This window comes from Panthera onca, chromosome D3 (genome assembly GCF_046562875.1).
Source record: "Panthera onca isolate mPanOnc1 chromosome D3, mPanOnc1 haplotype 2, whole genome shotgun sequence".
Taxonomy (NCBI): domain Eukaryota; kingdom Metazoa; phylum Chordata; class Mammalia; order Carnivora; family Felidae; genus Panthera; species Panthera onca.
Genome location: NC_138350.1, coordinates 47,652,732 through 47,667,190, shown reverse-complemented (window position 1 = coordinate 47,667,190; position 14,459 = coordinate 47,652,732). Strand labels below are relative to the sequence as shown.

The following is a 14,459-nucleotide window of genomic DNA, read 5'->3' as shown; positions in this document are numbered from 1 at the left end:
TAGGTATACGTTTAGTTTTTTTAAGAAACTGCCAAACAGATCACTAAAGTAGCTGTACCATTTTAACGTTGCCCCCCAGCAACGTATAAGAGGTCTGCTTCTTCTTTTTTCTTTCTTTCATTTTTATTTTTTATTTTTGAGAGAGAGGGAGCATATGTGTATGCACAAGTGAGGAAGGGGCAGAAGGAGAGGGAGGGAGAGAATCCCAAGCAGGCTCCACACCCAGCACAGAGCCTAGCACTGGGCTCAATCCCAGGACCCTAGGATCATGACTTGAACTGAAACCAAGAGTCGGATGCTTAACTAACTGAGCCACCTAAGTGCCCTGAGAGATCTGCTTTCTCCGAATTCTTGTCAACATTTGGTATTGTCAACATATTTTTTTTTAAATCTTAGCTGTTCTAAAAATGTGAAGTGATATCTCATTGTGGTCTTAATTTGCATTTCCCTAACGGCTGCTGATACTGAACATCTTTTTTGTGTGCTTATTTGCCATCTGTATGTCCTCTTCAGTGAAGTCTCTTCATGTCTTTTGCCTATGTTCTAGTTGGATTGTTTGGTTTTTTACTGCTGAATTTTGAGAAGTCTTTATATATTCTCCTAGGATTAATTTTTAAATTTTCTCCCAATATTTTTTTACATAAAATTCAAACATGCAGGACACTTGAAGGATTGTATCTGTATAGTTGCCACCTGCATTCTACAGTTAGTATTTTACTAAATTTGTTTATTGTCTGTCTGTCCATCTACTAATCCATCAATTGTGTCTTATTTTTCAAAATGCATTTCATAGTAATCTGCAGATATCAATATACTTTACTCGTGAACACTTTAGTCTGCATATCATTAGGACTTAACATTGTAAAATTTTATTTATTTTTAAAATAGTCTTTTTAAGGTAACATGTATATGCAGTGAAATGCATAGATCTTAATTGTATCATTTGATGAGTTTTGATGTATTTATAACACGAATTCCTTATGTTTTTTTTTATAGCTAACACCTTAAGTACTCTATGAGATGCAATCTTACTCCAATTTAAACATTTAAAAAAAATTTTTTTTTAATGTTTATTTTTGAGACAGAGAGAGACAGAGCATGAACGGGGGAGGGTCAGAGAGAGAGGGAGACACAGAATCTGAAGCAGGCTCCAGGCTCTGAGCTGTCAGCACAGAGCCCGACGCGGGGCTCGAACTCACGGACCGTGAGATCATGACCTGAGCCGAAGTTGGACGCCCAACCGACTGAACCACCCAGGCACCCCCCAATTTAAACATTTTATATGAACCATAATCCAGCTTCTTTTATGGTCGAAGTGGATGATTGGTTATTCTTTCTCTTAGAACTCTATCTCATCATGTGGTCCTAAGACTACATGGATTGGAATCACCTGGGGTAGTTGTTAAAAAAAAAGATTTGTGTGCCCTATCCCATACCTGCTAAACCAGAATCTCTAGGAATAAATTTTAGAGATTAAATTTTAACAGATATTCTAAGTCATGCTTATTTATTCCCTCAGAATTTTTCTGGGCAGAGTAATCTCATATGTGCCAAATGGTTTGTAATTTTCCAGCTTTCATGCTAAGTGACACAAAACTATATGTTCTAATGTAGCACATCTCCATGGCTTTCTACTTGGGCTTGTTAGAGTTCCTTTCAGTCGATTATGATAGATGTTTAGCACTGACTTTGTTTTTGAATTATTTATAATAAAGTCAAAACTATGTATGAGGTCCAACTCTTAAGAAATTGCCTAATGTTTTATTTTTCTGGATTTATTAAGCAACAATACATCCCTTTTCTAACTTTCAATCACCAGAAAGCTAAATGCATACTCTCATTCCCAGACTAGTTTGTAGAGATGCCTATGATTTACAATTATGCTCTTGAGAATCCAGGGTTTCTTGACTCAACACTGTTGACATTTTGAGCTGCATAATTTGTGTGGAGGCCTATCCTATGCCTTGTTGCGATATTTAGCAGTAGATCTGTCCTGTCTCCACTAGGTGGCAGGAGCACCACCACTCATAGCAGTTGTGACCACGTAAAATGTCTCCTGGGGGACAAAATCACGCATGGTCGAAAATCACAGCTTTAAGAAATGGTTAATATGAGGATCTGCATATAAGGATGGTCTGTGTTACTAAGGAAACAGCAACAAGAGTTATTGATACTAGTATGTTTTAATACTTTCATGAAAATTCCTAAAAATTTCATGTTACGGAAAAGTTTATATCTCTTAGTGAACTTTTTTTACTAGCTGATATCTATCATGCTTCTGTTTTTTTTCATTGGCTGCTAGGAAACTCAGCTAAGTTTGTATTAGTTACAGTGACTTTACTAAGTTTGGAGGATTTTATTAGTTACTTGGCTGTTCTTTTGTTTTTGATATTATATCTAAATGCCTTATGAACTATTGAAAACTTGATGAGGACAGATGTACATTGTAGGTATGTAAAAAATTCCGTTCATTTTAAATGGCTATTTAATAGATAGTGGGTTAGCTAATTGAGTTTGCTAGAATACTGGAATTTTTTTCTTGAAAATAAACTGTTAGTAATACCTTCAAATGAGAGCTACAAATGGTTTAGTTTGAGATTGAAAAGTTAAGAACAGTAGTAAAATGTGGTGAAATATGAATAGGAAAATATGCTTGGAGGGCATTACTTAAGCAATTTCATAGTCTAATTCTTATTATAGCATATAGATAGAGGTGGGGTAAAGAAACTTCTTGCATTTTAGGATTTTTATATTACAGTATATTAGTACATATGATACACTATTAGTGTATTATTAGTATAGTAACATCTATAAACTATAGTGTGTGTGTATATATAGATATAGTATATTATGGATAATGTTACCTACTAGAACTGTTATCCTGGGATATATTACATGGGAGAAGTATGATTTGACTTTGGAGAGGAGATATACATAGTGGCTTTAAAGTTGTCATCATTTACTAGCTGTGCAACTCTAGGTAAGATTCTAAATGCTTGTAAACCTTAAATTAAATTTTCTTACCTGTAAAGTGAAGTTGATGATAGTATTACCTGTTTCATAGAGTTTGGGAAAATAAATAGTATACATAAAGCTCTTAGCTTAGTACCTGGCCTGCACTAAGTTCTCATTAACTGTTAGCTGACATTTAACCTTTATTTAAAATCGTTCATAGATTAATTATATGATTTATAGAGTTTTAGTGTATTGGTTTCCATTTGAAGATGTGAATATATGTGTGTGTATACAGAATTTTTAAAAAAATTACATAATCTTAAATTTTTCACAGATTAATTAAAACCTAATGTTATTTTTATAGTTGACTCTAAAAAAATTTTTGACCAGTAACTTAAGATAAAACTAAGTATTAACCATCTCATTGGAACAAAGAATTCCAATGACATAAAATGTGGTGATTTGGGAATATTTTACATATGTTTAAGATACAGCACATTATTTCCATAGAATGTCTGTTACATATGAAACTCAGAATGGAAAGAAATAATATTGTGATGAACATTTGTTATATGTTCTCTTAAAACACTTTTACAAAACATATGGTAGGTAATTAAGACATTAAGATCTTTGTGTATGTAATATCACACTTTGTTGCGCATCTTAGCATCAAAATGATTTATTTAAAAGATGAAGAACAACTTTTAAGCCCTATAGTAATGTGTGATGTCATTGTTTGTAGAAAATGGTTATAATGGACTCATTTTGTAATCTTCCTTCTGTAGTACAGATTTTTACAAGTAATTTTGGTGTAAACTTTTGAGATTCAACTCTCATTTCCATTACTGTCTCAAAGGATGATAGACATTTGCCAGTGTAGCATATTTCATTATCACATGGAAAATAATACTATTCTTAAACAATCAAAGTTGAAGTTCTAATTTTTTTTTTAATGGGTAAGGCTTCAAGGAAAAAGATGAAAAACAACATGTTTTAGCAATGCTATCCTCCTCCATTCTCTGTGGTTTTAGGTTTGATCCTGACTGATGTGGAGGATCCTCGGAGGGAGGGAAGTGACAAAGAATAAAACGGTGGTGGTAATTGAGCTCTTTGGGATTGGAACTGCTGACAGTCCCAAAAGATAAAGCACAAGTAGCATGGTCTTTTCTATTTGGGGCTTAAGCTGGATTACTTTTCTCCTTTAGAGCAAAGCTTAGAATTTTTTTGTTATTATATCCTTTTGGATTTCCCCCCAGCTATGATGTTTCTGCTTTCTTCCTCCTCTATTTGAAGTTCTGGTTCCAATGCATACTATATGCATTAGTTTTATAGTTGCCTTCTGTGAGACAGGAAGCCTTTAATCAGTGTTGGAGAAGAGAGTCAAAGCAAAACCTTCATTTACTGAAAATGAGTTACAGAAATGCCTAATCATACTGCCTATTAGATTATACCCGCTAGTGTTCAATACTTTATTATATACAAAATATATTTTAAAAATTACAACTTCAGTTAAACTAGTTTCAAGCTTGTGTTTTGTCTGGTTCCCAGTTGGTTATCTTGATCTTTGGATTCCTTAGCTAAAAACTAGAAAATTAGGATCCTTACCTCTGTTAGTTGTTGGTGGTTTACATGAAATAAATATGAAAGTATGTCTGGCAGTGTTAAGTGCATTTAGTGTTAAGGTCTCTTCCCTTCCATTCTCCACCGAGCCATCTTATCCCTACTATAAAGAGTTTATTACCTTGTTGAAAGAAAAGTCCTAGTGTAGCCTTTGAAAGACTTCTATTTATGATAAAATTAGAGGGAAAGAGGAATTTGAAACAAAGTAGAAGGACAAAAGATGGCAAATAGGAGAAAAAGAGCCCTGATAAATCACTTTAGATAATACAGGTCTTCAAAGTGGAAGAGAGTTAAATTCTTTTTGCTAATGTTGTTGCTGCTTTTATAGGCTAGTAATATGTTTAAAGAGGTAATTGTGTTTTGTTTTTAACTTTTATTTAAATAAACGATGAACTTTTGGCTGTTCTGCGTAATTTCTACTGTACAAGTTTTCTCAGGCCTCTAACCCTTTACTTTTGTCCTTAAATTGTCCGTGAGTCAGTAAAGGAGGAGTACGTAGCTGTTTAAGCAGTAAACTGGGGGATGACTCATATGTACTTCTGAGACAGTAATGGTTATGATGGTAGAATGATGAGTTCTCCATACCATCACTTGACCCAGTGAACCTCTGAGGAGCTGTTTACATTGTTAGGTGGCAACACAGAACTTTATGGCCATTGTTGATTATTTCACGTGATATATTTTTAGTGTTGCCAATGTGATACTATAGCAGTGGTAGTGTGGCTACCTGGATATTGCTTGCTTTGGAGGCTGTAGTTCTTTTTTTTGTTGTTTTGATTTTTTTTCATGTTTATTATTTATTTTTGAGAGAGAGGGTGAGAGAGCACCAGTAGGGGAGGGGCAGAGAGAGAGGGAGTTACCTCCTAATCCAAAGCAGGCTCCAGGCTCTGAGCTGTCAGCACAGAACCCAACGTGGGGCTCACACTCCCTATCCATGAGATCATGATTTGAACCGAAGTTGGATGCTTAACCTACTGAGCCACCCAGGTGCCCCTGGGCACTCTAATTCTGATACCTGACTCTATGGCTTATTACAGTTTTCTGCCTAGGTATTTTTGATTGTGTGTGTGTTAGTACTTACTAAGAAGCACCACAACCCTTTGATTTCAGGAAGACCTTTTTCATTTATAAATCTTATAGATGGAAAAGGGAAAGAAGACCCTTTAAAAATTTAATCCTAAAATTAAAGTTTATGAAATCCGCCAATGTAAATGTATTTATAAATGTGTCGTTTCCCTATCTACCATTATATAATGAAATGAGTGGGAATTGAAAAGGGGGGGAAAAAGGGATGTTCAGAGATTAGGTTTCTTTCCTAATCTGGTTTGACCCCTGCTTTGCTGTGTGATTTTGTGAAGTTTGTTGTGGTATATTTTCTTATATAGCTTAAAGATTTGGGGCGCCTGGGTGGCTCGGTCGGTTGAGCGTCTGACTTCGGCTCAGGTCATGATCTCACAGTTTGTGGGTTCGGGCCCCACATCAGGCTCTGTGCTGATGGCTTAGAGCCTGGAGCCTGCTTCAAATTCTGTGTCTCCCTCTCTCTCTGCTCCTCCCCCGCTCATGCTCTGTCTCTCTCTCCTTCAAAAGTAAATAAAAACATTGAAAAAAAAAATTAAAAAGAAAAAAAAGATTCTGTTTTTCCCAGGAGAATTGTGTAGATAAATATTATGTAGCATATCTTGAAAAATGCATATATTCAGGATGTTTACATATTATATTCACTTTGTTTTTTAAAGAAATTACTAGAACACTCCTTCAGTGGATTTCAGATGAACTACCATGTATTAGTTGTTTTCCCTCGTTTGCAGATTATTTTTGGCATGTGAACTTCAACTGAAAGATTTATTTTTATTGAAGTCAGTTTTCACTATAATACCTTACATATTTTGGGGGTTATATGATAAAATACTTTTGTATTTCTCTTAAGGTATTAAAATTACACGTAAAAAAATTGTGTGCATAATATTTTGTCTCTTTTCAGCTCCAATGATGCATCAGCAGCCTCCTTCTCAACAATACAATATGCCACAGGGAGGTGGGCAGCATTATCAAGGCCAGCAGCCTCCTATGGGAATGATGGGTCAAGTTAACCAAGGCAATCATATGATGGGTCAGAGACAGATTCCTCCTTATAGACCACCTCAACAGGGTAAGATTACATTTGGGAAATTTCCTGCTTAATATAAATAAAACTGTAGTTGAAAGGCTTTACATTTTAATTAACATTTCATATAGGCAAATTCAGGGCTTTGTGTTTCTTGATTTTTAGTATTATTATTATTATTACATATTTTTTTCTAAAAGGTAGTGGATATAGTAGGTACAAAGATTCATGGAGTGGATAGGAACTTCCTACTACACAGCTTCCTTTTATTTTTTTCTGGGAAGAGGTTATATCATAAAATTTTATATCAAAAGCTCACTAATGTATAGCAGAAAATACAATTTTAATTTTGAGAAGTTACTTAATATATGGTCAGAAACAAACCCTAGTTTATTCCAAACTGCTCTAACGTCAAAAAGAAAATTAATTTTCTACTAGTTTGAACCTTTTTTAAAGAAGTTAGTGTTTGTTTTTTTAAGTTGGTATTGTTAGATCCTGTATGTATGGTCGTAATAATTTTTGTGAAACGTGGTGTTGCTGTGTGTTTATGGATGTGTGTGTATAAAAATGGTTCAAAGTATCTCAATTGCCAGAGCATCTACAGGTGAGAAATAATCTCTGACAATATCAGATAAAAAAGAAAGCCTTTGATGACATAGAAAACAAATTATTTATGTCTTGACTGGTTGTGGTTTTTCAGGCCCACCACAGCAGTACTCAGGCCAGGAAGACTATTATGGGGACCAATACAGTCATGGTGGACAAGGTCCTCCAGAAGGCATGAACCAGCAATATTACCCTGATGGTAAACTCTCCTAATGTTAACTTTCCCATTTTCTATTCCCTCCCCAATATTAATGCAGATAGCTGTTCAAAACATTTTAATGAGGATGAAGAAACTAACAATATGTTTCTTCTAAATTTAGAAACACTTTAATAATCTAAAGCACCAGTGATTGCATTAGTGTATAATCTCTATCAAAGTGTATTTTGTTTAAATAGTCCATATTAGTACCATCAGGAATGACATTCTGTCATTGGAATCCTTTCTTAATATAAAAGAAGATTGAACCAAAGCAAATGTTACTGATTTCACTTTTTTTAATAGCAGCTTTATTGAGATAATTCACACACTGCAAAGTTCACCCATTGGTTTACTTTTATGCATTGTATAAATACATAGAAGATAATAGTTCTTGAGTCTGTTTCCAAGTTTTATCATTTTAGTTAACGTTAAATACTTCTCAAAGAACTGTGGTTTATATACATTAGCATTTGCATTTGAAAATTTTGGAGGCTAAATTATACCCATAATATAACTGTGTATAGAGTTAGTAGACTAGGAAAAGCATTTGGAAACCAGATTTTAATTTTAATTATTTAGCTTAATGGTATTTTTTTTTAGTGGGAAGGGGCTTGTGAAAAGGTGGTCACTGAAGATGTATTGCATTTAGTAATGATCCAAGCAGAAGTAGGCTTTCTCACTGTACAGGGCTTTCCATTTTTCTGTATGTTTGAAATTTTATGATACAGTGTTGAGGAAAAAATAATCCAAACATACAAAACTACCTGTGGTAAATTGGAGGTAGCTGTTCACGTTACAGTATGATTTGTCTTGTTATGAAAGGATTTGTCAAAATCTTCATTTATCCAGGAAGCTCCCCTGGTATATTTAAGTAAACTATTTAACAGAGAAACTTGGAGAAACTAAAAATTAAAAGCTAAAGTGTTGGGACTGGCAATTTGAAGCTAATGTAAACTAGTAAGAAGATAGAATGTGGTGTATTTAAAAAATCATTTAGCTGCCAGTTTTGGGTTCATATGTAAAGCATAAAGGTACATCAGTATAAGGATACTGGTTTTTACTGCAGAGGCAGAGCAAACACTCACCTGTAGAATTTTGCATATGATAAATGTTTTTGCCAGTGATAGTGAGGATGTGTACGGATATTTCTTATAAGAAAATGACATATTTTTTTAAATCTCAGGTTTTCTTGCCCTGAATATTCAGAATGTTGGATTTTTTTTGGTTGTTTCACATGTAGACATTATATTAAGATTTTTTTCAGTGAAAAACTTCAGAATGTTTATATACTGTGGATATTTTAAAGAAGTGAAATCTAGTTTGTTAAATTTATTTATTAGGAAGTCTGAAAGTAAATAATTGTTTTAATTTGTAAAATGCGTTTTATATAACTGAGTTGAATTTGACACTATTATTTTGGTCCTGTGTATTTCCTGAAATGTGTAATGTATGTTGTTATAAATATGACCTTTCTATTCAGAATAGATAGACATATTATTTTTGTATATATCAGAACTTTAAGGTTACTGTAAATTACTTATTACATCAGGGAATTAAAAAATCTAAATGGTATCATTTTTGCACAGGTGTGTATTAATATCTTTTTCTCACATTTATGTAGAGTATTCCATTCATAACAACAGTTTTCTGAAACAGCATTGGATATTTTCTTACCAGATATTTATGCCAGTAAATATATAGATTAGGAGTTGGCAAACTTCTTTCTGTAAAGAGGCAGAGAGTAAGTATTTTAGTCTTTGTGGGCCATATGGTCTTAGTCTCAACTACTGAACCCTTGTTGTAGCATGAAAATAGCTGTAGGAAATATGAATGGGCATGCCTGTGTTCCAGTAAAACTTTATTTACAAAAACAAGCTACTGGCCATATTTATACTGCAGGCCATAGTTTGCCAACCCTTAATGTAGATATTTCTGAGGTAGTTTGGGAATGTTGGAATCCTAAAACACTACTCAGTGTAAAACATTTATTCATAACTGTATTCCTTCTTAATTAGGCATTCTTTGAAAATTTAGTTTAGATTTTAGCTAACTGAAGTGTTACTTCCTCTATTTTCTTAGTACTGCTTAGTTAAAAGAACTAGACTATTGATTTTCATTAAAGTCCAGTCATAAAGTTTATCGAGCCTTAATACTAAAGGGGTACTCTAGCACTTAACACAGTATTAATTTTGTGTAGGTATATGTTTATGGTACTCTAGAAATACTTTCTAAAGACTTCTAGAATGGCAGCGTTAAGCAATAATGTTCTTATATCTGAAAATAACTTTATGAGATACATTATGCAAGTAAATAGAATGTGAAAAATTTGTTTCAGTTTCTTTCAGGGGAAAAAAACTTATGGAGCTTTTTTATATTTTGCATTGTTTTAGCATATGCTGTGGAATTGGCGACCAGCAGAACAGGTGTTTGACAAAATATGATAATTGCTTCCTTTGTTCATTCTAATTTAATTCAAGTTATTTACATGTGAAAGGCCTAAATGCTTTCATTCTCTCTTTTTTTAAAAAAATTGAAGATAAAGTTTTTCTCCCCCCCCCCCCTTGATGAGGATGATCAGTTAAGACTAAGTGTAATGTTTCTAAAACTACTGTTTTTGCTTTTAAAAAATTTGCACGTTATCTCAATATGGAAACAATCACATTGGTAAATATTTGGCTAATGCAATTGAAATTATTTTTTATGTATTTCCATTTCTTTTTCTTTTTTTCAATTTTATCTGAAAGTTTAAATATATTTAGGGTTTTCACTCAGTGGCCATTAACGTTTCTTCCTGTCTCTTGTCGAATTGATGTAGGTCATAATGATTACGGTTATCAGCAACCGTCGTATCCTGAACAAGGCTACGATAGGCCTTATGAGGATTCCTCACAACATTACTACGAAGGAGGTATCTATATACCTTCACACACATACACATATATATCCCCTCCTACAGGAATGAAAATTCTTGCATAAGACAACTTCTACCCATGCAAAGCTCTTGTAGAATACTAGTTGCTGGCTGTCTTGAAAGTTACAGGGAGCCCAGAACAATTAAAATAATTTCCTTACAAATATTTAAAATGTGTAACCATGACTTGCCATTTCTAACAACAATAAAAAGACTAAAACATTTAAAAATAATTTTTTCCTCAGTGGAAATTTTCTATTTGAACATAAATCCATCAATCCAATTTTTTTTTCTTGTGTGTGTTTACATATGTATAATTTTACATATAAGTATAGTGCCTTTAGGAAACAGCTTGCTGATCTTGTGTAGCTAGTGTGTGCTCTTGTAGCTGTCTTTAATTTTGTCTTTTTTATTTTATTTAGCATAGTCATGATCTTATGACTGTGATGTTCCAGTAAATGTAATGCTCGTATGGCAGAGACGCTGAAAATGCTGCAGTTCAACCTTGCAAAATTGGCTTTAACTGCAGTTTGTTTGGCCGAAATCCTTCTGTTTGGTTTGAGTTTTTTCTTTGTTTTGTTAACTTTCAAAAATCAATATGGCATTTCATTTTGTTCTTGTGTTGTTGGCTATGCATCTTAGAGTAAAAAAGTTAATTAAGCAAACTTCTCAGTTTTTTTTTTTTCTCTTCTCCAATTATCCTGTAGGAAATTCACAATATGGCCAACAGCAAGATGCTTACCAAGGACCACCTCCCCAACAGGGATATCCACCCCAGCAACAGCAGTACCCAGGGCAGCAGGGCTATCCAGGACAGCAGCAGGGCTACGGTAATAGTTTTTTGCAGTTTTGTTTTGAAATATTGAAGGACATATTTAATGTTTATTTCTCTAAGAATTCTTCTTGTCAAAAATACGATTTTAGCTCAGTCTATTACTGACTAATTGAAAATGTTTTTTCTCCAGTAAACTGGTAATCCATTTAAAAAGAAACATAAACTAGAGAGGGTTCATTGACCAAAGGTAAAGTATGTAATCATTTAAAATGAGTTCTTAAACCTCGTTGGCATTCATGCCCAGCCAGTAGCTTTGTGTGTGCTTGGAAAACCGATGAATTGGGTGATTATTGACCATATCTACATAATTCGCTTAGCAAACTTATTTCTAAAACTAATGACTGTTACTATGAAAAATAACATTGATTTTTGGAGTACAAATGAGATTTATTTGGAATGCATAAAGAAAATGTTTTTGTCATTCTTTGGTTAAATAGCAATATACGCATCCATAGGGGTGTATTTATTGCTGTTATGTATCTTACAGAGTTTGGGGAAGTATAGCTGTATTTTCTTATTATAAACTCACTATAAGAGTTATAGTAGCTGGATATCTAGCTTTAAATAACTTTATTAGACAGGGAGTGGGAATGATAAAGACCTGATCTCTCATTCGTAAATTTTAGGCCACTGTCACTACTCTCTATATATGAAAATATGGTTCTAATGCTAGAGAAGTAACTGCTTATTAATCTGACATCATCTCTTGCTAACATAGTCTCTTTTTTACATCAGTAATATTTTATTATTTTTATTCATTAGTTTAAGCTCTGAGATTACTCTGGGCACCTCTCTCTACTCGTTATAGCAAGTCTCAGAACCAAAATCAGATTGAAATTCTCTTGTGTCTTCAACTTATGCATTGAAATTTGGTCAGGTATTAGGAACCAGGCATTTCCCCCCCAAACTGATAAGTTCTAGTTCTTTAATTTGAGATATGACTTTAGAAATATTCCATGGATGGTGCGCCTGGGTGGCTCAGTTGGTTAAGCGTCTGACTTCGGCTCAGGTCATGATCCCACGGTTCGTGGGTTCGAGCCCTACATCGGACTCTGTGCTGACAGCTCAGAGCCTGGAGTCTGCTTTGGATTCTGTGTCTCCCTCTCTCTCTGCCCCTCTCTCGCTTGTGCTCTCTTTCTCTCAAAAATAAACATTAAACAAATTATTTTAGAAATATTCCATGGATTTCTTGTTTGTTTTTGTTATTTGTTTTGTCTTTTTAAGTGAGCTCCAGCATGGCTTAAACTCACGACTCTGGGATCAAGACCTAAGCCGAGATTAAGAGTTGGACACTTAACCAACTGAGCCACCCAAGCATCCCGGGATTTCTTGTTTTTACAAAGGAATTCTTGCTCTTCTCAAATGGCATTTTCATTTCCTGACCATTGAATATTTGTATTTTGAATAAGTATTCTGGTTTTACTGTGTTTACGTGAAAACAAATACGATGTGGTTAAATCAGGTGAATTCATTTATTTAAGATAAATATTATTTTCAGTGGGAAGAGAGAGTAAATGAAATGTATTTTTGGTTAGAGTAGTTAACTGCTGTTTTGTTCGACCTTGGGAATCCCAAAGGAGAAGTTCCCATTTTGCTTATTTGTAGGCTTCTGTTGTCATACTTTCTTCTAATAGAAGAGTTAGACTTTTAATAATTGAGTGTATAATAATTAAATAAATAATAGACCGATGGAATTTATTTAAGCTTGAACATTTATTCTCTTTGACACTTTCCTCTGCCATCAGTGTTTTTTTATGGCAGATTTTGAATGGCTATGATAGAAAACATTTAAGTGTCAAAGCTTTTCGGCTTATGCTTTATAAAGCATTCTTTACAATAGGCAGTAGTAGAATTTATGAAACAGACATATTTGTTTGGCAAGCCAAATTAGTCCCTTGCCATCTCTGGAATTGGAAATCATTCATTTTTATGGGTTAAGTATTAAAGGTGATTGGTACACAGAGTGTAACTTTTGAATCAAGTTTTTTCACATGCAACCTGTGGCTTTTCAAGTCTTTGGTTTTGGTTTGAAAATATTGTGGTAGTAAACTTATTAATGCAGAGCATAAAGCATTCTTTTGGTGATTGCAAATATCAATCTAGAATTTCATGGAAAATTATTCTTTATGATTCTCTGGTGATTGCAAGTGTAAATCTAGAGTCATACAGCTGTAAATATCATTGATTCTCAAACTTTATTCAGAAATTATTTCAGTATTTTAATTTGAATCTGCTTCTTGCTTTCTCTTTTATTTACTTTTTACTTTTATTTTTAAAGTTTATTTATTTTGAGAGAGCGAGAGAGAAGGAGAGAGCCTGAAGCTGGGCCCGTGAGGGGCTCAGACTCATGAACCGTAAGATCATGACCTGAGCTGAAACCAAGAGTTGACACTTAACTGACTGAACCACCCAGGGCCCTTGTTGCTTTTTCTTTTACCTGTTGCTTATAGTGGTTAACTTTCTAGTAGTGGTGTAGATGAATTTTCTTGATACCATGGAATTAACCTGCTTAACAACTCTTGAGTCGCTTTTACGTATTTGGAAAAAAATTCATGACTAACACATAGCTCACTGGTTACACCGAATCAAAACATTTTGTACATGGCACTATCCTTATAATATTTTCATTCTTACAACCTTTGGAATTTATTTCAAAAAGCATTTGAGAAGATCAAGATACCAACTATCTTTTTTGTTTAGATATAAAAACATGATAATACCTGGCTCTAAACCCTTTCAAGAATTCTGTTTTTATCTGGGCTTTTGTTTATGTTAATTATTTTGCAGGTCCTTCACAGGGTGGTCCAGGTCCTCAGTATCCTAACTACCCACAAGGACAAGGTCAGCAGTATGGGGGTTATAGACCAACGCAGCCTGGACCACCACAGCCGCCACAGCAGAGGCCTTATGGATATGACCAGGTAAATTATTTGGCCAACTGTGTGATTGCCCCATTATTTGCTCACCCTTGATAAGGTTGTTTTTCACTTGAAGGCTTGTTTTTCCCTCCTCCTGTTCATAGTATATGAGTTAACAAAAAAAAATTTACTTTTAAGTCTTTTTCATAGAATGCTAGCACAGCTGACCATAGTTACTGTCACATGTAAAACATGTCTTATCTCTGAGACCCAGCATCCATTCATACTCATATTCTCTTTCTCTTTCTCTCTCTCTGGTCTTTACCCGGGCATTCCAGACATCATTCCCTCTTCTAAAGCCCCTGATTTCT

The 14,459-nt window shown here is 34.1% G+C and overlaps 1 protein-coding gene across 5 annotated transcripts in view; it reads left to right on the top strand.

Annotated features, from left to right (window-relative positions):
* The window catches only part of SS18 (SS18 subunit of BAF chromatin remodeling complex), an 89,708-nt gene that overhangs the window by 54,981 nt on the left and 20,268 nt on the right, over positions 1–14,459 (top strand). For 4 of the 5 annotated variants that reach the window (XM_060613483.3, XM_060613487.2, XM_060613484.2 and 1 more), the window contains 5 exons: positions 6,557–6,724; positions 7,380–7,484; positions 10,300–10,392; positions 11,103–11,225; positions 14,018–14,151. In XM_060613483.3, coding sequence (XP_060469466.1) covers positions 6,557–6,724; positions 7,380–7,484; positions 10,300–10,392; positions 11,103–11,225; positions 14,018–14,151 — 623 coding nt within the window. The remainder of the gene's footprint in view (positions 1–6,556; positions 6,725–7,379; positions 7,485–10,299; positions 10,393–11,102; positions 11,226–14,017; positions 14,152–14,459) is intronic. The other variant, XM_060613486.3, reaches the window with a different exon arrangement.